This window comes from Phyllostomus discolor, chromosome X (assembly GCF_004126475.2).
Source record: "Phyllostomus discolor isolate MPI-MPIP mPhyDis1 chromosome X, mPhyDis1.pri.v3, whole genome shotgun sequence".
NCBI classification, from domain to species: Eukaryota; Metazoa; Chordata; class Mammalia; order Chiroptera; family Phyllostomidae; genus Phyllostomus; species Phyllostomus discolor.
In genome coordinates this window covers 11,718,333-11,744,079 of record NC_050198.1, presented here as the reverse complement: position 1 = coordinate 11,744,079, position 25,747 = coordinate 11,718,333, and the positions used below count along the sequence as shown (strand labels likewise).

The window sequence follows — 25,747 nt, the reverse complement described above, 5'->3', positions numbered from 1 at the left end:
CTGAGCGCCACTGAGGTCAAGGCGCTGTCCTGGGAGGGCAAGACCGCTTTGAAAAGTGCCAAGTCCGTCCGAACGCGAGCCTCGAGGCCTCACTTACGAGGAGCGAGGGAGTCCCTGCGGTGGACGGAAAGGGCGCACATCGCCCAAGTAGAACCCACAAGCCTAACATCGGAATAGCCTAGAGCTTCGTGCCAGCCCTAAAGGGTTAAAGGAGGAGAAGCAGGAAGACGATGGAGAACTTTGAAAGTTGTTAGTTTAAAACAAAAAAGAAAAAGAAAATCGACTCGGGTTAGTGCCCACCACCCCCCACAGCCAGCTTTTCCGGAATCCAGTCCGTGATTTGCACTCAGCTTGCAGACCCGCGCAGCCGGCCTCCCGTGCGAGCCAATCAGAGGACTCCTCTCAGCACGTGGAGGAGAGAGACTCCAGAGCTCCGCTCCCGCTGCTCAGTACACTTGTTACTGCCTGTCCGGTGCGCGGAGAGGGCGAGCTCTGGCCGCAGGCAGGGCAGGAGCCGGCAGCCAACAACCGAGGGAGGCAGAAAGGCACAGAGATCGCAATAATATCCATTATAACCAGCCATCTATCCCTAGCCCCCAGCACACACACATCCATCCCACCCGCCGAGAGAGGCAGACAGCGGCCCGCTCCGTGCGCCCAGGGAAAAAGCCCCAGCCATGAGCAATCAGTACCAGGAGGAGGGCTGCTCCGAGAGGCCCGAGTGCAAAAGTAAATCTCCAACTTTGCTCTCCTCCTACTGCATCGACAGCATCCTGGGCCGGAGAAGCCCGTGCAAAATGAGGCTGCTGGGAGCTGCGCAGACCTTGCCTGCCCCGCTGGCCAGCCGCGCCGACCAGGAAAAGGCCTTGCAAGGTAAGGCTGCGCCCTCCAAGAACCTACAAAGCGCTCCGGGCACTGGTTTGGGTGTTAGATGATCGGGGGCCAGGGCCCTGGGGTTGCCAAGCTGGAGACAGAGGAAAGATAGGGAACAACTCTGAGGCCTGGTGCCTCAAAAGGCGATAAACATGTCGCAGGGGGGTTATCTCTCCCTCCCTCTCTGCTTCCAGAAAAAGCAGAGGCTAAGCTTTGCTTTGGGGGCCTTTAGGTTCTTGATGTTGCTCGTTAGGTCGTGTAAGTGTCCTCTTTGGTAGCCTTAGGGATGCTCTGATAAGGGGCGACAGGTCAGAAACGGCAAGCTCCAGGTGGACCCTTGTAAGAACAACTTGGTTAAGAACCCCGAAGCTGTAAGTGGGGGTAACCAGGCAGAGTGACCCTTGGTCTTTCCTGTTTGGAAGATTTCTTTAAACGTGGTGTTTTGCCTTTTTTTCCCGCTACTTTCAGATTTCTTGTACCTTTTAAACCCAACCTTTGCAAAAACATCTCCCTGGAATTCCCAAATGTTGCTTACTGTATTTGAAATGTATGAAATGTGCCACTTCTGGATGCTATTTTTTCTCTGCTATGTTATTTTTAAAAATAGAGTTAAATGTTTAAAAGGTTTTATTTTTTTTTCTAAAATTAAAAATTCCATAACAACTGTTGTTTTACTCCGAACCTGTTACGCTCAAGTGTTGCAGAGCTGGCTGCAGAGGTGTCGTAGAATCGTTTGTTTCTTTTAAGACCCGAAAACCAGCGGTCCAGCCGCGGTGCCACTTGGAAGACTGGAGCGGAAGGTGGAGAAAGGGCCTTTTAAAATGAAACTGACCTTTTCCTTTTCTTGTTTTAGCCTGCAATGGCATATGGGCAGGGCACTTCCTCGAAGGGAAGAAGCAGCCTAAGCCTGTTGCACCCTGTGCACCTCCACTCAGGCTCTTTTGAGCCCATTTTCGCCCGGACGATTTCTCTTTGCCTTTTTGGGCCAGAACCCCCCACCCCACCTCAGGGTGCTGGCTGTTGGCCCCAGCCCCCATTCAGCCCTCAGGACCACTGGGCCGCTCCCGCTTCCATGGGTCACCCGCGGGCCGGCGCCCCTTTCGCCAGCCTGGGCCCGTGTGGCAGAGCAGCAGAGGTCATGGGCAAAGTTTTCAGGGGGACAGTCAGTTTGTGAAAAGTTGTTAAATGTTTTCAGATTCTCCCAGCCCTGAAATGGGAGGAGAAAAAAAACTGATAAATAAAACAAGGGGAAAGAGGAAGGAAGGACGGAAGGAAGGAAGGAGGGGTGAGTGCACAAAAAGAGAAAGGAAGGAAAGGGGCAACAAAGATAAGAAAAGGGAGCGACCCTGACAAAACGAGAAGGGAAAACATGGAAGGAAAAAAAGGCAATAAAGTGAAGAACAGGAGATGGGAAGGAAAGAAGTGAGGAGTGGAGGGGAGAGAAAGAAAAGGGGAAACAAGAGAAAGGAGGAAAGAGAAAGGTGGAAAGAAAAAGCCAGAAAAGTGGGGAAAGGAGGTGACAGAGTAGAAGTCTGGCAGTGCGGCGCAGCGGGTGAGGGACTGACTGGAGCCTAGGCGCCCGGAGAGCAGTGACGGTCTGGTCTGCCCCTTACCGCCTCTGCCCCGGACGCCAGCCCGGCTGGTGTGCTGACCACTCTCCCTTGCCCGCAGGCTCCCCCAAGGGCAGCAGCGCCCCGTTCGAGGCCGAGCTGCACCTGCCGCCCAAGCTGCGGCGCCTGTACGGCCCGGGCGGGGGCCGCCTCCTCCAGGGCGCCGCAGCTGCGGCCGCGGCCGCGGCCACAGCGGGTCCGCGCGGGGAGGCCCCTCCGCCGCCGCCGCCGCCAACCGCGCGGCCCGGGGAGCGCCCGGACGGCACCGGGGCCGCTGTGGCCGCCGCTGCCGCCGCGGCGGCCTGGGACACGCTGAAGATAAGCCAGGCGCCGCAGGTGAGCATCAGCCGCAGCAAGTCGTACCGTGAAAACGGGGCGCCCTTCGTGCCGCCACCGCCCGCGCTGGACGAGCTGGGCGGCCCGGGGGGCGCCGCGCACCAGGACGAGCGCCTCGGCACAGCTGGCGGCCCCGGTGGCGCCCAGCCAGCAGGTGGGGGCACGGGCGCCGAGGACGAGGAGGAGGAACTGCTGGAGGACGAAGAAGACGAGGATGAGGAGGAAGAACTGCTGGAGGACGACGAGGAAGAGCTGCTGGAAGATGACGCCCGCGCGCTGCTCAAGGAGCCCCGACGCTGTGCGGTGTCCGCCACCGGCGCGGTGGCTGCCGCCGCTGCAGCCACCGTGGCCACTGAGGGCGGGGAGCTGTCGCCCAAGGAGGAGCTGCTGCTGCACCCAGAGGACGCTGAGGGCAAGGACGGCGAGGACAGCGTGTGCCTGTCTGCGGGAAGCGACTCGGAGGAGGGGCTACTCAAGCGCAAACAGCGGCGCTACCGCACCACGTTCACCAGCTACCAGCTGGAGGAACTGGAGCGGGCCTTCCAGAAGACGCACTATCCAGATGTCTTCACCAGGTATGCGCGCGCGGGGTGGGCTGGCTGCAACGGCTGGAGGGCGCCAGCGGACCCCAGAGAAGGGAGGCGGGTGGGCAAGGCCCTCGGCTCGGGTAGGGACTTCGCTCCTGGACTCTACCCAGGCGCGCCCTCCCAACGAATCCACCACTGCTAACCAGGAACCACCCACTCGTTCTCCTCTACCCCTACTCCCGACTTTAAGTTCAAACTGGGATGATTTCTTTGCTTCCCAAGGTGTACCCAGTTTAATTTTTTTGGTCAAAGTACAAGTTTTAGTTAGAAAGAACCCAGCCTCTCCGAAGGGTTGCCCGAACACCACTTTGGAGAGGTGAGCACCCCAGCACACTTACTGCAGGGCCCGGGGCGCAGCGGTCCCGGCTAGGTCCCAAGCGGGGCACAGGAAACTCGTTGCCTGCCCTTTCGGCCAAAGAAAAGCAGGGCCTATTTTTGGCCGCTGAGCGGGGCACTCGCCACCCCCGCCTGATGCCCCAGGAGCCTCGTGGGTATCAGTTACGCTGTTCGCAGTGAAGCTGGAGCCCATGCCTGCAGAAAAGGCCTTTAAAAATATCCAAGTTCTGTCGCTTGAGGACTCCTGAAATACCCGAAGGAAGTCAGAACTGGGCAGTGTTTGGTATCTGTACACCTTGCGGCACCAGCCAGGATCTTGCCTCTCATCACTATCCTCTCTCACCCGTCACAGTAACCCTGCATTCGTTTAATGCACACGGGTTTACAGGGGCCGGCGAAGCATAGACGAAACAGCTGGGGGGATTTTTCTTTTTTGAGTGGGTGGCCAACCTTGCTCTTTTCCGCTCCCCTTCGAGCTCACCTGTGTGTGTGTATGTGTGTGTGTGTGTGTTTTGGAGAGATGTGCCTGTGAGAATACTGGGCACCTAGGCCCCATTATTTATCCGACCTGGGGTGCCAGCCCGGCTGCGGGCTTTCCTTTCGCACCCTAAGGCCAAGGTCTCGGCTCAGGCAAGGAGCCAGGATTACAACAAACTTCCCCCACTGTGGAGAGAGAAAGGAATGGGTCTGCCTGTTTGGGGGCTTGTTTAAGCTCAGGCAGCTCCTTCGCACCAGACGTGTGCAGCTTTTCAATGTGCATTTTAGAAGCGGGAAGCTGCCTGCCCCTTTGAACCGAAGGAGAAGATTGCCGCTCAGGGCTCAGGAGGCCGGAGCCAACTCTAAAGTGCAGTTGCTCTGGCAATTAATTGCCAAACTTTCCTAGCCAGAAACAGTTTAAAAAAAAAAAAAAGAAGTGGTTTGGATGCTGGGTGTGAGGACACTAAACTTGGTCATCCCTTGAGCTACATTGGGTTCTCCCCTATATTATCCAAGCCCTTTATTACCATTTAAAAAGAAAATGAAATTATAAATTAGTGTGTGCTGTCAAATAGCTAACTCGCCAATCGGCTTTTTGCATTTAGCACACATATGTGTACTTCAAAAGAAGAAAATGATGTGGTGTCAGTTGGCATCCGGGTCTGCCCTTTTTTTTTTTGAGCTTCTCCAGAGGGAACCAAAGCCCTCAAAGAGGGGGGCAGCTTCTTACCACCACCCCACGCCCACCTCTTTTGGTCCCAGGCGTTACTTAGAGCCCCTGGGTCATGCTCCAAGGGAACGAAGAGTGTGGTTTTAATTTACTGGTGCTTACTGAAGCAGGGGGCGACCAAAAGCTCTTAGGAAACGGGCTTTCTCTCAGCCCTGAAGTTTCTGGTGTGGAATGGAGTGGGGGGGGGGCACGCTGCTAGCAGTGCAGACCCGGGTCCCAGGCTGGTGCAGGCCCGCTCCGCTCTATCGTCTTAGCGAGCCGCCAGCCAATTATTCTGGGTGCGCTCATATTTTCGGTAAACAGGTCGTAAGCCGTTTTACAGCATCTTAATGGTTTCCTATTTGCCTTAATTGTCACAGTAATAACTGCAATGACGGGGTAGGGTTTCAGTTAAATTGACTTCCCCTGAGATGGGCAGGGTTTGTAGTGGGCACTGGAGTCAGGAGGTGCGCAGAATTTTGTTTAATCGAAAAATTACCCCACTGAACTCTTAACAAGCTTAACATATCTCCAGAGGGTAATGGGGAGTATGACCTAAGGGGGGGAAGGGAGGGAGGAAGGCAGGGGAGAGAGACACCGATGGGAAGGCAGAGAGGTGGAAACAGAGGTGAGGGAGAGAAAATAAATCTAAAGAAGGTGGACAGAAACCAAGAGGGCATAAACATTTTTTTTTTTAAAAATGGAGTGCTGAGCTCTCCCATTTACTATTAGGATAGAACAGGACATACGCACTGTGTGTGTGTGTGTGTGTGTGTGTGTGTGTGTGTGTTGTCAGTCTAACTCTGGTTTAACAGAGAGTGAGAGATCATCCCATTGCCCAGTTTTGGAGCCTTACAGACTCAAGAAGCCACCCGTCGCTCTTGAATATAATATGAAACAATATAATATGTAATAGCCCATATCTGGCAATGTGCTGTGTTTTTATGTTTTCAATCAAACAGTAGGCACTCCAGTGTGGTAGGGATGGTGATGCCCACGTGTTTGGGGATGAGGGCAGGCAGCCAGGGGAGGCCCTGATGGGGGAGGCCTGCCAGCGAGGGGAAGGAGGCTGAGAAGGGGGTGCCGGAGCTTGCAGTGACCTCCTGTCGGTGTGTTGCTTTCTTATAGGGAGGAACTGGCCATGAGGCTGGACTTGACCGAGGCCCGAGTCCAGGTGAGCTGCTCCCCAGAGAGGAAGTGGCGGGAGGCGGGCTGGCAGGGAGAATGGGAGAGAGGTGGGTTGATGGATTTGAAGACCCTTTTATTAAGTACAGAGAAGCAGAATCGGAAAAAGAGACCTAAACATTCATACACCAAAAAAGATTAAAATATGAAGGCCTGTGGGGGGTAGGGGGGGTGGTTCCGGCTTTGGGAGCCCTAAAAAGGGGTCAGGGTTCAGAAAGGGGATAGAAGTTCCCTGAGACTAAAGTTCAGGAGCCCCCTCCCCCTCCACAGCCCCTGTAGGAACCACTCCTCGAACTGACTTCTCCAGATTGAAATAATGGGATGGAGCATGGATTTGGTTGTTAGACAAATCCGCTCAGCTCCAAGCAGGTATTTGGCTGCGATTAAGTCTCCGATCGGGCTTCATAAAAGCCCACTTAGTGCTAGAACAAACAGGGCCATTTGAAGGCAAAATGCTGTTTGATTTCCCCTCCGCCCACACAAGGAGCTGGCTAATGCTATTTGATTTCCCATTTTTTATAGCAATGAGCCCACAATGATCTAATAGGGAGCGAGTGCAATGCTATTAAAGGTGTTTGCAGCCCCATACCAGAGTGCATTTCCGAACCCAGGACTCATAACCAAAGAGACGATCAACACTGGGCAGCCCGATGGCCAACAGAAAACAGATGTCCCTGAGCTAGGAGCTGAGTGAATCACTTTACAGTCAAAATCAGGCACTGATAAAGCACAATAAATTCCATATGGCTCATTTAATACACAACAGCTTCTTGCATTAGAGGGCTAATGATGAGGCCTGTCCCCTCCTTTCTGTTGACACATTTCTCCATTGTCAAACAGAGATGTGACAGCAACTCCGTATTTTTCAGCTCAGGGGAACGAGTCGTGGGAAAGTTAAATAACTTTTAAAAAGAAAGAGAGCGCCCCCCCTCCCCTTCTCCTCTCTCCCTATTCACTGGAGAAGATGTAATTAAGTGAATATGAATTATTAGAGTCCTTTCGTTTACCTTTGGGGGGCCTCCGAGGTATTAATTCAATAATGAGGAATTGCAGGGGGACATCTTGATAATTGCAGTTGAGCCGGGGAGACAATCCGTCTGTAAAAGGTTTCCCCGTTCTTTGAGGGTATTCTATCCGTGTGCCCCCTCCCTGACTCCTTTCACTGCCCTGAGGAGTGGCGGATATTCTCGTCTAGACAGATTTGGATACACAAAAGCTGCCCACCCAGCTTGGTCCCATCTAGTCTTACCTTTTCAAGCCTCTGAATTTCCACACTCGACTGTTCCTGCAATTCACAAGTAGATTATTGGAGGGCTGTGGAATGTTAGGGATGGGCCCCCTTTCAGCAGGATTGTAAGTAATCGACTGCTTTGGATTCTGGATTTTCCTTGCCCTGAGGAGCTGCCTAGAAGTCAAGCCAAGCTTAGGTACTAGTGTTAGTAAGCACAATCCCAGTGTGTATATTTGAAAGATGTGGATGTCTATAAAATATTGTTACAACATATTCCTCTGGGATCATTTACAGCATATTATAATATAACTCTGTATAGCCTGGAGTTCATTCTTAATTTTTAGACTTGCGCGCAGGCATAAACCCAGCCCTACAAATATTAACGCCTTCAGGGGAGAAGGAGCGTATCTCAGCTGTGGGTGTGATGAGCAGGTCACATAAAAATAATCTCAGGCTCCTGGGAGTTATTTTTAGACTGGTAGCTGCCACATTTCAGGTAAAGGTCTCTACTAAAACTGCTTTCTATTAACAATTAGGAAGATACCTTGTGCTGAAAACCTCCCCCAAGCCTAGAACTGTCTTATTTTAAACCACGTTTCCCCCCAAAGAAATAAAGGACCTGTTAGCTCCGAAGATGTATCCTGCACCCTGGTTTCTGCGTGTCTAGGGATTGCTGCATGCCTGCTGCGCACGGGCAGTGCCCCCCTGGGCAGGGCCACAGCCCCTGCAGAAGGCAGGCTGGGTGCCATTTCATGGAGAACAGACACTGAGATGCGTGCTTGTTCCGGAATTACTGTGGGCACGTCTTCCCTTCCAGCTCTTCCCAAACCCCAGAGCCCAAGCTAGAACTCTGGGTGTTCAATAAACATTGTTGGAAAGGCTAAGTGAACCACCTCCCCCAATTCCTTTTTCAATACAGAGCAGGGATTTTGCCAGGTTTGGGTAAACCTGAAGTAGGTGATAATGCAGCAAAAAGCTGATTTACTTTCGCTTCTCTGGACGGGAGCTTTCACATACCTCATTTTACTCCTCCCTCCCAGCAGCCTTATGAGTACAGCTTTATTACGCCCGATTTGCAGATTAGAAGACTGAGGTTAAGAAAGGTGTAGGCGGCCTGCCTAAATATGCACAGTAAGCAGCTGACTGCGTGGACATTGAACCTTGCTTTCCCCATCTCTAAACCCACCAAACAACTTTCCTTACACTTGGAAAGAACTAGGTTCATTGAAATACCCTATGGAACAGGTTTGTGTGGCCCATGTTTCCCGCTGGCTTTAAGTTTGGGCTCCTTTTCACCACCCGTTTGGCCTCAGAGGTGTCCTTGAATGACCTGAGGCTGGAGAGGGGCCAGGTGGGCGCAGGCTGCAGTGGAAAGGAGGAAGGCCCCGGAGCCGCGCAGAACAGCTCTCTCCGCTTTGCAGGTTTGGTTCCAGAACCGTCGGGCGAAGTGGCGCAAGCGGGAGAAGGCGGGCGCACAGACCCATCCTCCGGGGCTGCCCTTCCCCGGGCCACTGTCGGCCACCCACCCGCTCAGCCCCTACCTAGACGCCAGCCCCTTCCCCCCGCACCACCCGGCACTGGACTCAGCCTGGACAGCCGCTGCCGCTGCTGCTGCCGCAGCCTTTCCGAGCCTACCTCCGCCTCCAGGCTCGGCCAGCCTGCCGCCCAGCGGGGCGCCTTTGGGCCTGAGCACTTTCCTTGGAGCCGCTGTGTTCCGGCACCCTGCCTTCATCAGCCCTGCATTTGGCAGGTAACATGCGGTCTCGGGGTGTCTGTCCATCTGTCTCCTACACACAGGCATGCACACACAACCTGGGGTGAAGGAGGAGGCCCGAAGCAGACGGGGGATAGACGTGTCTTTTCTCTCTGGCCCAACCTAAGAGATAGCCAAAGAAAATACTCTCTAATATTTCTCAAGCAATATGGATCTTGAAGGGAAGGACTTGACTGAGTGGCAAAGAGGAGGGCAGTGGTAGGAACAACAACCAGAACAATTCTGAGTGTTCAATGAAAGCTGTAAAAGTACCTTTTGAAGGTGGCAAGAGCCCAAGCCACAGGTGATATGTGTAAACATCTACAGGGCCAGGATGGGTACAAGTTTTGTAAAAGTCCTTCTGCATGCCCCAAAGCCTGGTGGTTATAGGGATGGAGCCCTGCAGTCAAGGGCCCTCTGCGTGCAAAGAATTCTTTCTTCTCCCCAGACTGTATATTCCTTGTCACTCAAGTGACCCGCTGCCAACCATACACCCCTGTGCGTGCAGTCCCCGACCCTAACGAGGTACAAGACAACGAAATAAGAGAAACAGTTCATCATGTTATAACTCGCTCTCTTCAAATGAACATCAAATGATGAAATTAAAAGTCTGTATAATCACACAGACAGAGAAACAAAGGAAGGATGTATTAAGTTGGAAAGTGCAGCAAAAATAAAACTGAATGCAGCTTCCATGATCTCCCTTGGGGAGAACAAAGAAATAATAGATTCATCCAACTGTGCAGCCACATAACAAGAATCATCTTAGGGAGAAAATTCAAAAAAAAATACTTAAGTAAAAATTAGTTTCTTGTAACAAACCAAGAAAATAGCGAGTGCATTTAAGTGTAGTGACTCAGTTTACCTAGTGGAACCAGGGCATGTTATGCTTCCTCCAGGTCATACTTTATTTATTTCAGGGGTTGGGAATTATGTCCTGTGTCCCTGGTCCCTGCTCCCCATCCATTTCCCTTCTGATAACAAGTGACTTGTAAAAGCTGGCAAACCACAGCTGGGGCACTGGACTCTGAGGCTTGGAGGGCTAGAAAAGGGGTGCACTGGGCATGGCATGAGGGGTTGAGAGGCAGGAGACTCTCTTCCAGCCGTAGGGGTCCCATATGTAATTGTGGAAAGGCCTAGTTAGCCCTACAGAGGCCAGGAGCAAGACCCCTGGGGAGACGTGGGGGGAAGAGGGATGTAGGGGTAGAGGAGTGTAGGGGTGGGGGTGTGTCATGTCCAGGGACAGGTCCAGCCTCCGCTGCAGAATCATGGTGCTGTGTGAAGGTGGTGGAGGCAGCTTGAGGAGCAATCCCGGTGCTGCCCGGAGGAGGTGCCATGGAGTGGGGTTCCAGGCTTGGATGTTGCTGTGCAAGGTGCTCAGGGTTGCCGAATCTAGTGGCTCTCTGGGGCAAGACGCTGCAGGGGCAAGGGGAAGGCTTCGGGGAACAGAATGTGGGGATGCTGACAGGTCGGGTCATAGCTTATTGTCCATCGGCAATCTACAGGGGGCGCCCCCACCTCGACCTCGCGGTCATTGGCAGGGCACAGGCAACTCAGCCTGGCGCAGGAGGGCGGTTCTGTCCTCCGGAAGTTCGGCAAACGGGCGGGATTTTCCAGGGCCAAAAAAGTCTTGGGCTGAGAAGGTGCCCTAGAGAGAGTATCGGTCTGCAGCACAGGTCTTTATCGGGTTTGATACCTTCTTCTCCCTTTCTTTTTGCCCCTCCCCCCCCTTTTTTTCTCTTTGTCTCTCCTCTCTCCTGTCAAATAGTATCGCACGCAATTGGAGCTCTTGGTCTGGGAATAGACCCCCTTCTTAAGAGAGAGCACAGAATCTGTCTAATTGGGCAGCGGGATTTGGGGCGGGAGGGGGGGGGAGCCCTGTCTCTGCTCCGGCTTTGGCCTCCTGGTCTTTTTTTCTCCGTTGGTTCCCTATTCCAGTAAAGCCCTCTCGCAGTGCATAGCTTCCCGCCTGTGCTCCCACCTACTTCCCAGCCCGCGACCCACCCTGGCCCTGCAACGCGCCCCTCTGCTTGCCAGGGCAGAGGCGGCAGAGGCGTCGGGAAACGCTGCTGGGAAACGCTGCCGGAGGTAGTGAGACACCGGAGGTGTCTCAGCTCCCGAGGCCATGACCGCGCTGTTTGCTCTACCTGCAGGCTCTTTTCCACCATGGCCCCCCTGACCAGTGCGTCGACCGCTGCCGCGCTCCTGAGACAGCCCACGCCAGCCGTGGAGGGCGCGGTGGCGTCGGGCGCGCTGGCCGACCCGGCCACGGCGGCTGCAGACAGACGCGCCTCTAGCATAGCCGCGCTGAGGCTCAAGGCCAAGGAGCACGCTGCGCAGCTCACACAGCTCAACATCCTGCCGGGCACCAGCACGGGCAAGGAGGTGTGCTAAAGGCTGCTCTGCATCCTCGCGCCCAGGGCGCGCCCGTAAAGGTCACCTCACTCAGCACCACTCAAGACCAAATGGAAACAGAGGACCAGCACACTCCCGAGAGGCCACTGAGAGAGCGCAGCCGCTTTCGCAGCAGCCTGGACTCGGGCAAGGCAGCCGTCAGGTGGTACCGGAGGTGGTATCTCCTCGGCTGGCTGTCCACCCGCCCCTGTCCCTGCCCCCGCCCCCACCCCTGCCAACCCCGCTCCAAGGCGAACATCCACTCTCTCCCGTTCTTAACTTTACTGAAAATATCTGGGGAGGTTTTCTCCTCAAAATGCCTGGTAATGAAGTTTTAAAAATTTTAAAAGCCCAACCTCTCTTCCTCCAGACCATCCCTCTTAGCTTTTTTTTTTTTTTAAATAGTATTTTGGCGCTCAAGTTGATCCCCCCAGTGTGGGCCCCGGTGCGAAGCCAGGGCCAGGGACGCAAATGCGAATCTGTAAGATAGCTAATAGTGCACTTAACGGAAAGGGGCGTCTTGTTCTTGTTCTCTTCTTTATCATACACCAACCAAGGTTTTTATATCAAACCAAAGGGAAATACTCTGCTAGAATATGGACTGTTGAAGTCACCAAACTGTGATTATTGATTCTGTACATACCATTGTTATTAAAAAAAAAAAAAAGAACAGAGCTTTGTATATTTGAAATGTTATAACGCAATTGCACTCAGCGTGGTATGGTAAAAGTTTGTCCTGTAGATTCTTACTGTGTTGTAGATACGGTAGGGTTCCTAGACAAATATTTATGTACTCGAGCCCTTTATTTAACTTATTAACTGTAGAGGCTTCTGAAACCTTCAAGATAAAGGCAATGGTACAGTACTTTTGTGTAATGTGTAATTGTTATCACTTTTCCTTGCTATCTAGTGGAGAAGTGTCACGCTCAAAATAAAAAAAAATTATATGTTTAACAAAAGGAAGTGTGAATGCTTTGTGCAGACACTGAGGGGACAGTAGAAAGGGGATATCCACAGGCCAGGGGTGGGCTCCGGCGCCCCAGCATCTCCCAGATTTATCTGCATCCCCCTTTTGCTGGCACAGGCCCCTGGTTTGAATCCGATCCTCACAGGGATCCGGGCTTCCTACAATGGCTAGGCACCCCAAGGTGGTGCTTTCTCCGGCATCTCAGCTCCCCTAGCGGGGACAGGGGGTCCTGGGCCACGGAGGTGGGGTGGGCTCGAGGGTGGGTGGGGGCAAGGTAGGCGTTGTTGATGGTGAAGACAAATTTGAAGTGAGCGGGTGTCTTGGCTCGGAAGTCGAAAGAAGCTGTTCGTGGAAAGTGCCACGTAGCAAGGAAGTGCGCAGTCCTCGTTGACAGGTAATGGTGAGAAACCCAGGGGCTGGCTTCCGAGGGGGCGGGCTCCACGTACAGGGTACACTCTGGGGAAGAGGGAGAAGGAGAGGGAGGGAGGGAGAGAGAGAGCGAGAGAGGAAGAGAGAGAGAGCGAGAGAGAGAGAGAGCGCGCGAGCGAGCTCGGGAATGGTGACAGAAATGCAGCAAGGGGTACGCAAGTGGCAGATCTTAACTCGACAAATGTCATTACATCAGTTATCCCGGCACTGGGAAATGTATACATTTTAAAAATCTAAACAACTCAAGTTTCCAGAGAAGACCCCCAACAGATTTTGGATCGGCAACCCTTTGGTACACCCCTCCCCCGGGCCGGAACGGGAGTCTCACCCTCCCGCAGGCCCTGCCTGTGCCCCGCTGGGTGACCGCTTGGTGTAAGCCCGCCCTCCGGGGCCGGGTCTCGCCAACGCTCCCAGGGTGATGGGAAAGGGAAGAGAAGCTTAATTAGTTTCAATTTGCAGTAATTAGCGCGCCGGACCTTTGGGGAGAGGGGCAGGCAGGGGGGGAGGGGAGTTGCGTTGGCTGCGTGACTACTGCGCCTCGTCTCGGAGCCGGAACCGGCAGCCCCGCCAGGCCCGGGGCCATCGGTTGCCACGGGGGGCGCGGGCGCTTCTCCGGCCTGGGCCACTGGGCTCTGCCAGCGCTCCCAGGCAGCGACCTAGAGAAGGGGGGCGAGTCCCCTCGAGGCCTGGGGCGCCAGTGCGCGCCGCCCAGGGGCAGGTGCGAGGTCGGGCCGAGGTCAGCGACAGCTCGCGGTGGGCGGCCTGCTCAGCAGCTGCTGAGCTCAGGCCCGGGCGTCCTCAGCTCGCCGCCACCCCTCCGCCCCGATCCCGACCCCAAAACCCGGAGCCCCCACCTGCTGGAAACCGTGAGGAGCACGCCCTCGGGGCTCACGGGCTGAGGCTGCTCCCCAGACCTGAGCCATCGGGCAGGTCATTGCCACCCTGCTCCCACCCTACTCGCTCACAAGCAGGGGCCAGACCTAGGCCCTTTTCCCAGCCGTTCAGACACACTCTCCTTTCTCGGATTTAGCAGGCCCCGCGGGAACTTTCTAGGACAACCCCGACATCTACGTGTCTCAAACCTCTAGACTCCACAGGGCCTCCTGAGGTGAAAGCTGCTTTCCTAGAGTGGGCAGATCTCCTCCGGAGTTTGGAATGGAGGTGGGGAAGTGCACGAGGAACGCGAGGAAAAAGGACTTTTTTTTTTTTTTTTGGTGGTCAATATCAATTTTCCGTCGATTTTAGCTTTTTGTTTAGGTAGGACTTTTTCCCCCTCCAGGCTGCCAGTTGGATGGTATACGAGAAACAGTACCATTCTTCCTGTTAATGAACTCTTTTTTAAGTCATTTTTTCTCATTTGACCCTTCCATGGAGCAGAAGCAAATTGCGTGAAATTACCTCCAAGGATTACATTTATTACTGGCCAATGAGAACCCCTCGCCTTGTTTTACAAACTCTTAATCCTATGTCATTCTGATGCCGCAAACAAGCCCAGTCCTGGGCCTCCTATTCTTTCAACTTTCCCCAGCTGGAGGGACCTCATTCTGCACTTAATATTCCCCATAAATATCACACGCTAAAGACCCCCTGACTTCCAGCAAGTCCACATTAAACATGTGACATGTCACGCATGACAAACTCTGAGTATCTTTTCAAAGCAGCATTAAAAGCAAAGAAACCAATTTTCTTCTCCTTCCAAACCTCCCCAAGTGCTGAATGATGGGGATTGGAAAGAGCCACTGGAGCGTACTTAGGGGGATTTTATGAGATTTTCCAGAATGATTTAATCTTATTGTGAGCATTATTAATGAATGGCAACCCAATTTGGCCCCAATATCTGGGAACAGGGTCACAATGCTGGGAGCAGCTGACCCCCCTCCCCAACCTTAAGCAAACCTCTTCCACCGAGGAGGAGGAGGAGGTGCCGAACTAAGGCGACTTGGGGAGAGCCTCATGATAAGGGCATGGCTGTCCCCAGTCACACCCGGGGCAGAATGCCCTGCCACCTGCTTTCCCAGGGCCACCCCCACAGCATCTTGGGGTAGGGGGTGATTGGGAGCCCGGTCTGGGTCTCTGTGGGAAGGATAAGAAGAAGGGGTAAGTTAATTTGCTACATTTCTCAGACAGGCTGGCCAGATCTGGATGAGGCCCTGAAAGAAAAGGCAAGAAGGAGGCAGCTGGCATCACATTATCTGAAGGCACCCCTAAAGCTTCCTCCATCACCACTAACTACCCACAGCCTGGACTGTGGACAGTGGACAGGGTGGACAGCGGACAGTGGACAGGGTGGACAGCTTAGGTTTGTGGTGAGGAAGATGGGAAGCAGATGAATTAGGAGAGAGTGACTATTGAAGAGGTTTAAGACAAGTGGAACTTGAAAGTAAGACTCCAGGTAAAAGTCAACGGTGTTGGCCCCAGCCAGTTTTCCATATTTTTCTCCTCGAACCATCACCCCCGAGTGGGGCAAATGCTTATTATTACTGCTTTGGATTCATAACACCAAGAGCCTGCACTTCCCTTTTTTCGTATCGTTTTGAGTGCGGAGATCCTACTAAAATGGAAAAGGACGCTGAGGTTAGAGGAAATAAAATTATACATAGGTTAGTTCAACTTGCTTTTAGAGGAAAAACTGTGTATGTGAGCATGTGTGTATGTGTATACACATTAGTGAGTATGTCTGAATGACGGGGTTCCTAAATGGGGCCTAAACTGGTGTTTTGGAACACCAAGAGCCCCGGAGCAACCGCATATTTAGCTGCCAGTGGGCAGCCTGGCTGGGGGTGGGGGGAGGGTGTGGGGAGAAAACCTGCTACCTGAAGGGAAAAAGCATTTTTCAAAGGAAAAATTCGTGTTGTCTCTGGACGTTATTAGCGGTCCAGTTTGAAGTATACATTTTTTCCTTTAAAGAAATAGGAGCGATTGCCAGTTATACATTAAGAAATGTCATTCAGTGATTTTTATTCATTCTCCGGAAATCTTCGTAAAAGCCTGAATCATACTTCTAACAAGCAGCAATTTTGTTAATCCAGGGGGTTATTACTCTGGGCCCTTATTAGGTTCTACACCACTGCCAAGCAATCCTATAACCCTCTCAAAAGAAGTTTACCTCCCTGTTATAAAACCAGTAGTGGTATTTATACTGTGCAATAATTAGTGTATTACTTGAATCCACTAACACGTTCATTTTATCTCTGCACAAAACCTCTAGTCTGCTTATAGAAAGCTTGTGCCTCCTTTGGAGCTGGTAAAGTGGTGAAAGAGTGAATTGAAGGCTGGTTGCACTTTCTCCTTTTGCCTCGCCTTAATTCCCATCTCTTTTTGCTCTCATCCAATTAGCACAGTGTATTAAGCGGTTTATCATCTCATAGTCAGCTATTGAGAGAAACAAGGCGAGCACTTTGCAATAGAACCTGCGCTCCTTTGACACCCTCAGGTACTTACATATTCCACTGTGCTATGAATAATAGAGGAAGAATGGAGCGCTAATTCCCTCATCAAAGAATGCCTTGTCTGCTGCTTTGCTCAACAACACCATTCTGATCAAAAGAAAAGCAATAAAGCTTAGCATAACAAAACGAAACCTACTTATTAGCTTAGTGGTTAAATTAATGCAGAGCCACTGCTATTCAAAACCAAGGTTTGAAAACAGCCTCCAACAACCTGATAATGCTGCCTTCGGATGAAGGAATTTTAATCTGAAATTTGAGGCTGGCTCAGATGAGTTAATCTATTAAACTGCTATAAGGAAGCTCCCCAGCAAACCGTTCAATTAAGAAATATTTAGGTGAGGAGATTGAGAGAGAGGGAGAAAAAGAGAGAGAGGAGAGCAAGACAAGGCAGCTTTAAGTGCAGGACGGGAACACTGAATGGAGGGGTCGGGATTCTGACAAGAGGGCCTGGGCTTGGTGTGTGTGTTTGTAAGACCCTAACGGGAGATAGGGAAATCTGCTTCTGGGCTTTCTTTATCTTTGCATCTCCTGCCAAACTCATTTAAAATTGATACGTTTGAGCAGGCAAGAGGTGTGTATGTGTGTGTGGATGGATGTTGGAGGTAAGAGGTGGTACGGGCTGGAAAAGGGGGGGTGGTGGTGAGGGGCAGTGATTTCCTTTCCTTTCAACGTCCTCTCCCAAACTCCAGTCCCTAAACTTTAGTTTCCTGGCCAAATTAAAATATTATTGAGCATGCCCTTTGTAGGATTTTCAACTTCTGGTCTCCCAGCTCCCTTTATATGGAGAGCCGAGAGTGAGCGCGTCCTGTCCGAGATCAATGTGTGTGTCCTGTGGCACGCAGAGCCTAAATCCAACAGGAGCCCTTTTTGGAGTCCTGGGGCTCTGAGAAGAGCAGGGTTCTTTCAGGGTACCATTTCCCAAGGGGCGCAAACACAATTTTAGCCCAGAGGTTTCGTCTGCCCCACAGCATTTAAGTTTTTACTTTACAAAATTAGTTGCAAGGTTTAGAAATCGAGAAACTTTATGGAATACCAGGATTCCTGGCTTCTCTTGAAAACTGGACCGTGTGGCCAGCCACCCCAGACTCTGTCCCTCCCAGCATCACTGAACAGCCACTGCCCACTGTGGGCAGTCCCAGCCACCCTCTGGTGTGAACCCGGCTTGTTTGATCCCTTCACTGTGAGCACTGGAGCTTAACCCCCATTCCATGGAGCCCATACAGACATTCTGGTAGGCGCCCTCTTACAAAGGAGTGGGGGGCATTTCTGCACCTGTCCCATCCATTGCACTATCAACTGATGGCAAACAAATTAAGGAGTAGAAACTTTTCCCAGAAAAAAGTTTGTATGCCATGTTCCAATCTTCCAAGAGGGATCCACTGGAACTCTTAAAAAAAAATTCCTCACAGGAAAGTATGTTTATTGAATTTAGAGAGAAAGGGAGGGATGGAGGGAGAGAGGGAAAAGGAGATGGGTGGGGGGAGGGGAGAGAGGAAAACATGGATTGGTTGCCTCCTGAATGCGCCCTGATTGGGGGTAAAACCCACAACCTTTTGGTATATGGGACAACGTTCCGACCAAATGATGATGCAGCCAGCATTCCACTGGAATTCATCAAAGTTGCAGTTTCAACTTTCCATAAAATTCTGGAACCCTGAGGTGCCTCCCAGAAAAGCCTCTTAACGAATCCAGAGTTGCATAGCGGGAATAAGAAGACATCAACCATAGCATGAACTCTTTTCAAGGACTGTTCTAAGAAATGCCTGACTTTTTATACACCCTCTACAGAAATGCTTCCCGCCCTCACAGTGAAGACAATCTGATACAGAGACAAGAAAGAGACCAATGAGTAGTTATTTGAATCTCCTAGAGTTTCCTTGAAGACCAAGTTCAGGATAACTCTCTATTTGTATTTACCATCATCCAAGGTCCAAGAAATCAAGGAAAACATGTCTTCTATTGAGAAAGCCAAGTGGGGGCGTGGGCTCTGGAAGCACACGTTAGGTTAGAGAACCATCTCTACAATCTTACATGGTAACAGCAAGGAAAACCACACTAATCCCATAGTTTCCTGAAGCAACTTGGGTGCTCCAACTTTGGACAGGTTGCAAACGTGAAGTACCAAGGCATTAATGGATGAACTGACAGGGCCCTAAACCCAAAGTGTTTCTACTTAAGCCTGAGTATAAGACACAGCAGAGAAGAGGAGAGGGTAAGGGAGAGGAAAGAGATGGCAAAGAAAGGTAGAAGGTGGCACCATCTCCATTGCTTTAACAAGCATTTCTTTAGGAGGGACATGCTGGGTAACCTTTCTCTTGTGGGGTGCCCCTCTCTCACTAGTCAGCACCTTTGCTCTCCGTAAAGAGATGCCGCTGGGCTCTTGGCTTAGCTTTCTCTGGCTGACCAAATCAGCAAAGCACACGAGAAACCACACTTCAACTCTTGAAGGACCAAGGTCCACAGAAATTTTCCCAAACGCACTCAGAACATTCGGACATACCATCACGGTGAACATCTCTGAGCCGAGGTCCAACCAGACTGAGGTTTGAGAGGAGGGATCCCTTATCTCTTGCTGCCTGCTCTAATCAACATTTTGTACCTGGTAAGTATTCACTGCAACTGGTTTCCCTTTAAGAAACTTTATTTTTTTTAAGATTTTATTTATTTATTTTTAGAGAGAGGAGAAGGGAAGGAGAGAAACATCAATGTGTGGTTGCCTTGCGCGCCGCGCCCCCTACCGGGGACCCAGCCCACAACCCAGGCATGTGCCCTGACTGGGAACTGAACCAGCGGCCCTTTCGTTTGCAGGCTGGCACTCAATCCACTGAGCCACACCAGCCAAGGCAGAAAACTTTATTCTTAAGCGGACCAAAAAAAAAAAAAAAAAAAAGGCGCGCAACATATTTTTCATTTAGAAAAACACAGGTAAATAGTTTTAAAAATATAGCATAGTTGCACAGTAGAAATATATTTTGTTAGTATAAACTTATCAATGATGTAAGAAAGGCAAAACTGATATACTGAAATATTTAGCTTCTGGCAAAGAAGAAATTAGAAAAATAGCACCAGAGGCAATTAACCAATTAACTACCCCTCTGAATATACCACAATGATCCTCGCCCCAACCTCTACATGTTTTTAATGAAATGTTATAGAATATCAAATTATTTTAAATGTGCTTTCCCAATATAAAACTGTTTACCTGGATTTTCTACTTAAGGGGAAAAAGGAACGAGAGCGCAAAGCACCTGCCGAGCATGCGTGCATGTATGTGCATGTGTGTGCATGTATGTGCATGTGTGTGTGTGTTGGACTTCGGAGCGATTCAGTAAACAAGCTGTTTAATCTATTTAGTGAGCACAAGGCTCGTTCAAAACCTCCCCCCTTGACTATGTATATAAAAGACAAGACTGAAAAGGACAGGACAGCCACTCCTGGAGCCAGTGGCTGGGAAGCACTTAGGTTTAGCCTGGGTTTAATTGGCGTGTGAAAAGGCAAAACGTTAGCGCTCCTACCAGACTCCATGAACCCCTCCCTTGTTGGGGCAGCTCTGCTGGAGGCCCCAGGGCAAAGCCTGCAGTCACTTGCATTCCAGCTACTCTCAATTAATTTCTCTTCCTTCACTGACCCACCTCCTCTAGAAACCCAGTTCTGAATCTGAATCCGAATCCAAAGCAGCTTGCTCGTCAGGTGCTTTGCAAAGGTTACAGGGCCATGCTTGAACAGTACATGGTACACTGTAAGAGGAAGGCTGTTTTGATTTTCCCTGATGCTTGGCATTTTTGCAGTCATTTTTAATAATCCCCCTCCCCAAGCCACATCCACACAAAATGAGATGCGATCCCCAAGGAAAAGCAAAGCAGAGAAGCAGTTAGGACAACAGGGGAAGTGATGGATCCATGTGCCAGGAAGCTGCCGCAGTTCACTCAAAGATCCCCGCTGCAGCCACGTCTAGGGTGCCCTCAGCATTTGACAGCACAATCCACAAAGAGTTTGCTGAGGTTCACTTCAGTATAGCCACTTTGCGACAAGAGCTGCTCTGCTATGTTCTTGAGATTTTTGTAGTCTTGACGAACTTTGGTGGTAATATACTGCTTCCTCAATTTATCTAAAAAGAAATAAAAATAAAAGGATTACAAGTCTCAGAGGGAGCTTCGTTTTATTTTCCAATTACAGTTTGACATGCAATTTTATATTACTTTCAGGTACACAGCATAGCGATTAGACATTTATATACCTTCTGAAGTACTCCCTCCGATGAGTTTAGTGCTCATCTGACAACGCACATAGTGATTACAATATTATTGGCTCTCTGCCATATACGGTACTTTACATCCAGAGGGACCTTCTTTAAAGACCATTCAGTACTCCTCACACTCTAGAGAAGGGGGTGTGGGTTGTATTTGTGGCTTATATATCCTCATGGTCCTGTCACTGGTCTACCCCTGGGCCAGCCCCAGGCTGGGGGAGCTGAGACCCCGAGATTCCTCTATGGAAGCCATTCTTCCTTTCCTCTGCCCACCACTTCTCAGCACCTAGCTGATTCAGTGCCCTGGGGGGGACACGGCCACCCTCCAGGGATGGGAACTGCAGGTGCGCGCCCATGTGCAGCAGGCGAGGTGAACGACACTTGCAGACGCCACTTTTGCAGCGCTGCTGAGCATATGCACACAAGTGCATGCTAAGTATGGATGTGGCAGGAAATACTCGGTCTCAAAGGAAGCCTGGGTCTCCCAGTGCCAGCTCCCCGGATCAGCTGGGCCTGGTTTCTTCTAGTCCTTCAGGTCTGTGTCCCTCTGCGACAGAAAACCTCCTCTGCTGGCAGAGATGAGGGGTGGCCTGTCTGGAGAGCACCTGTCCATTGGCAAGATTGCTTTTTTTCTTCTTTGTCCACCAACCCAAGTGCCTGTGAACTTTGGGTATGCAGCTGCCCCTCCTCTGCTCCCTGCTCCTTCCACGCACACTCCCCTGGCCTTCTGGTTTGGAGAGAGGCACTACCAGCCTGAGAGAATCCCCTTCCTTTCCCTCCCCAGAGCCTGCTACCTTCACATCTGGTTCTTCTAAAGGAGCGGTAGGTTTGTGACACCCAGGTCTGATCTTTTTGGGACAAGGGTGATCCCTGGGGCAGCCCACCCTGCTCTGGGTGGTTAAGATGACACGGGTTTTATTCAAAGCTGCCCAGGAACACTGTGAGGTTATTTGGAGAGGTCCACTGTTGTACAATGCCCATTTTCTGGATGAGGAAACTGGAAAGTCAAGTCCATCGCCTAAGGTCACACAGCAGGTAATCGGGGATTGGAAAGCACAAACCGGAGAGAGTAGGCCCTCAGAGACTGGGCTGGGCCAAGGTGCCTGGGGGAGTGAGGCTGACCGGCGCCGGGAATAGGAAAGCATCAAGAAGGAAATTATGTCAGTCACAGAAAGAGAAACCCGATGAAACAACAGAGCAACACTGAAGTCCACAGAGCACCTGGAAAATGCAAACTCGCCCTCCAGACTTTTGTTCCTTAACTACACATTCGCATCTGTTCTCCACAACCCTTGCTAAATTATACGACTGCCTTCCAAACAACAACAAACACGTTAGCAGAAAGGACTGATATGCCCTAAGGGGGTGGAAAAATGGAGGTGAGAAGGGGCACATGTTAACAGGCCATAGAAAAACACTCTGAAAGTTCTAATTATTAGAGTCTGGGAATAGGCAACAATGGCCCCACAACCAGGGTGGCTGCTCCCACAGGCCAGAGCCTGGGCGGCACCCCGTGCATGTCAATGACACAGTCACATGTGCGGTGGGGACAGCGCATTGAAAGAGCTGCGGTGATGTGGAGCAGGGGAGGAAGAGAGAGGGCACAGCTCCCAATGCATTTACCTCCTCTGCTGATGGGATATTGACTTTTCCCACCAGGTTGGTTAGAAAGGGGACTATTTATACTGCCACACAGCAGAGTTAGAATGACAACCAGCATCACTTGGTGCTCTTCTTCATAAAAGACAACTGCGATCACCGGCATCTGCCACAGCCAGTCGATACGGCCAAGGCACCATTCCACGCCAGTGTGAGATGCAGATAAAAGCTCCCACTTGCTTCCCCAATGAGAATGCAATCAATAATGTATGGAAGGTCTTCCAGGAAACCACTGCACACGCTGTCGCAGGCCACGGGGTGCGGAGCTGAGGGGGAAAGGGCTCAGCCCTTCTTCACGTGTTTTCTCTGCCCCACTTGAGGCCCCTAGGCCACCCACGTTAGGCTTCACATTGAAACTGTCACCCCGTTTGCTTTAATGCTCCACCCACTACTTTAGAACTCAAGGGTTTAAAAATACTGGTGTTAAATGGTGGAAACCAGTAAATGTAGCCGGTAAAACCCCGTTCCTTCTACCTGCTCTGGTTTGGGGAGTTGGTAAAGGAGCCATGGCCATAGGCCGTGCAGGTCAGCTGTGTGAGGACAACTGTTAAAAGATTCCAAGAGGCCATTAGGTAAGAGGCCTAGAAGATTTGCAGCCATCCCAGCCCGGTGGCTGTCACTGTCTCAACAAGCAGCACACACACACAAGATCCAAACTTCGTAGAGACAGGGAAAGGAAAGGCTCTTCCTACAAGCAAGCACATCAGCAAAATACAGTCCCGTGGATACTTCTGACTGCAGTATCACCGGAAGTCATTCACCTTAATACACCCGCAACGAAATCCATTTGTCCTGGGAACCTGATTTGAGGACCCGTATCTACTGCTTATTTACTCTGGTCACACTGATGCCTGAGGGTTATATGCTAATTACCAAAAATATCCTGTCCCCAACTGATATGAAGACAATGAAAAACAAGTCAGCCTAGATATTAATTACTCACCCAGTGTTTTATCAGACAAGAATGAACTGCTAATTTAAAAGTTGGTTTCTACGGATTAGAACCTAAAACCTGAAAACATGCGAGTTACAGTATTTCCTCCATGAAATGAAGTAGGCTGTCATCTACAGGCTGAACTGGTGTTAAATACTGTATTTAAAAGTCGACTGATCAAATACAAACGTTACAACTATTTGAAACAAAAGAGTAAATCCTCTCATCTGAGGAAACCATCTCTACTTTGGATATTTTGTCCATGTCAGTCAAACAAAAATCTTTTTTGAGCTTGACTCTTTGTAAAACCCTTTCTGGACTTAAAGAAACACACCGAAACACAAACCAGGAGGCGAAGGCATTTTAACATTGCCTACTGGTTATTTTATTTTAATTAAGGCAGGCTTAGGCACACAGGCAGCAGCCGTCTCTGTTCTGAATATCTGTTTCATTTATTTCCGTGCAAAGGTATCAAACAACAGTCAGTTATAATTGATTCTGTCAGGTGTTATACAGTCAGTCATAATTGTCTCTGTGTAGAGGTGTGTCAATTTACTATATCTGAATTAAATATTCTGTCAATTATGAAATCAGGTAATAATTTCAGTCAGTTTTTTAATTGCATGGCTTCCCACCATACAGTTCTCAGCTTTCCCACCTTTTCTAATCTGTAGCCTCCCTCCCTCGATGCAACATGAGCTCTGTGTAAGGGGTTGAACGCAGGAAGCTTAGGAATTTGGGGGGCAAAAACCCTCTTTATGGCTTAAAACCATTCAACCTATATACAGAGCTGTCAGAGCCTCTGGCCTGGCTGTCTTTCTCCTGAGCATCAATCGATAACCCCGTCAGGGCTATGCACAGTGTCCGAGAGACCTCAAGGGACATCAATGTTTCAAAGACAAGCACATTCAGGGCCCCCAATCAAATGACAAGCAGATAAACATTTTTCAACTGAAAAAAGAACTAAAAAACACCATCTTCCATTCGATTCTTTAGAAAAACTTTACAAGGCACGGTGCCAGGCACACACAGAGTGCGATGCATTTATCGACTAGCCAACTGCCTAGAGGACCATTGTTGCTTGCTAAATCCCATCTTGGATGCTAAAGTATATCTAAGGCTGAAGAGTCTCTCTATTACTCCACTATCCAGTTCCGTTCCTACTTATAAATAATTATGTTCAGTTTTCTTTCTCTCTTCTTTTTTGTTGATACCAAAATACAGCCTTCGAACAGAATAAAATATCCACGGTTTAGCTCACGTGCTCTATAGCCTGATCTGACAAGTACTTAGAAGTGAGATTAGAATTCTCTCCCCCATTGGTCTGGTTCATGTTCAATAAACACAGGCTTCCTGCAGCCTAGCGGGGGCGAACAGTGACCCTTCACGCTCCCAGCAAATGGAGGTGCTGCAGGGCCCCACCACCAGGGAGGGCTGGTCACTGGAAGTTTGGGAAAGAGCAAGGGGTGATGGGAGAAGGGCGGAGACAGGGCAAGCCAATGTGAAGAATGCTGTGTCTAGAGTGAAAAATAGAAGGGGAAGCGGTGCTCCTTACCTTATTTCACTGGAGAAAGAGTCACCTTGAAAGAGATAAAAAAATGTCCTTTCAACTGGATGAAGTGATTCTATCAGGGTTGGGTTTGGGGTGTTTGTATTTGTCATGTCGGAAGAAAATTGCCCGTGCAGCCCCCTTGCTGAGGTTATAAAAAGTACTGTCAACCACACTGGACAGAATTTTGGGGGGGGGGGGTGCAGAGAGGGGAAAAAAACACATTGTGCAGGATCATTAAGCACTGTTGTATAAATAAAGTTAGAAGATCAAACGAAAGAGGGGACTCGGGTTAAATGCTGGAAGACAAGCTTAAATAAAGTTCTAAGAAAAAAGCAAGGCACGCTGTAATTCCAAGAACCTATTACTTCAGACAATTTACTTCAAAAAATAAAATCAGAATGGTAAATGATTACCCAAAAGCAATCATGTCATCATCACTGAGAGATGGAATAAAATAATTTTTTGTGAAGTGGCTGAATGAGAGCAACTTAAAAGCCACGGAGCCTGTCAGAAGCACATTATTTCTTTTTACACCCCGTTTCCCAATTCATCTCAGTGCTGCTGACTAACCTCGGCTCCCAGCAGGTGGAGCATTTAAAATAAATAGCATTTCCTACAAAACGCGCTCCAACTGCCCCATGACAGACGCTTCCAATTCCCGGCCAGCCACTGGATCAGCTTCAGCGGTATCTAACAAGGTGTAAATACAATAACAAGCATGTAATTAAGTGAGCATGATGAAGTTAATGGAGATAATTCATTCCATTTTGGGCTTATGAATATTCTATTAGATGTTATCAGGCAGCTGGAATAGCTGTTAATTTAATCATCATTCAGACCAGCAAAATGTTCTTTGTGCGAGCATAATTGCAGAGAATGAATAATTGATTTGACAATTGTACCAGTGGATTTCAAACAGTTCTGTGCGCTCTCAGAGCAGGAAGGGAGGAGAAGTGGAATACTCAAAGCACTGAAGAGGTGGCAGAGAAGCCAGCCTGTAAATTGAACATTATCAGG

The 25,747-nt window shown here is 50.3% G+C and overlaps 2 protein-coding genes across 4 annotated transcripts in view; one reads left to right on the top strand and one right to left on the bottom strand.

The window, feature by feature from the left end:
* Positions 1-511: 511 nt before the first annotated feature.
* Positions 512-12,400, top strand: ARX (aristaless related homeobox). Its single transcript, XM_028522185.2, has 5 exons — positions 512-873; positions 2,545-3,394; positions 6,057-6,102; positions 8,766-9,094; positions 11,251-12,400. Exons 1-5 carry the CDS (start codon positions 678-680, stop codon positions 11,489-11,491), a joined length of 1,662 nt encoding a protein of 553 aa, XP_028377986.1. The 5' UTR covers positions 512-677; the 3' UTR covers positions 11,492-12,400.
* Positions 12,401-19,525: 7,125 nt separating this feature from the next.
* The window catches only part of POLA1 (DNA polymerase alpha 1, catalytic subunit), a 295,823-nt gene continuing 289,601 nt past the window's right edge, over positions 19,526-25,747 (bottom strand). For 2 of the 3 annotated variants that reach the window (XM_036016712.1, XM_036016710.1), the window contains one exon: positions 19,526-20,444. In XM_036016712.1, the coding sequence (XP_035872605.1) occupies positions 20,299-20,444 (146 nt within the window). In that variant the 3' untranslated portion in view covers positions 19,526-20,298. The remainder of the gene's footprint in view (positions 20,445-25,747) is intronic. The other variant, XM_036016711.1, reaches the window with a different exon arrangement.

Excerpts from the sequence above, each read along its gene's own strand:
- ARX (XM_028522185.2), top strand. The coding sequence starts at position 678 with ATGAGCAATCAGTACCAGGAGGAGGGCTGCTCCGAGAGGCCCGAGTGC. Across the intron at positions 874-2,544 it reads CCAGGAAAAGGCCTTGCAAG|GCTCCCCCAAGGGCAGCAGC; the intron begins GTAAGGCTGCGC and ends CCTTGCCCGCAG. Across the intron at positions 9,095-11,250 it reads ATCAGCCCTGCATTTGGCAG|GCTCTTTTCCACCATGGCCC; the intron begins GTAACATGCGGT and ends CTCTACCTGCAG.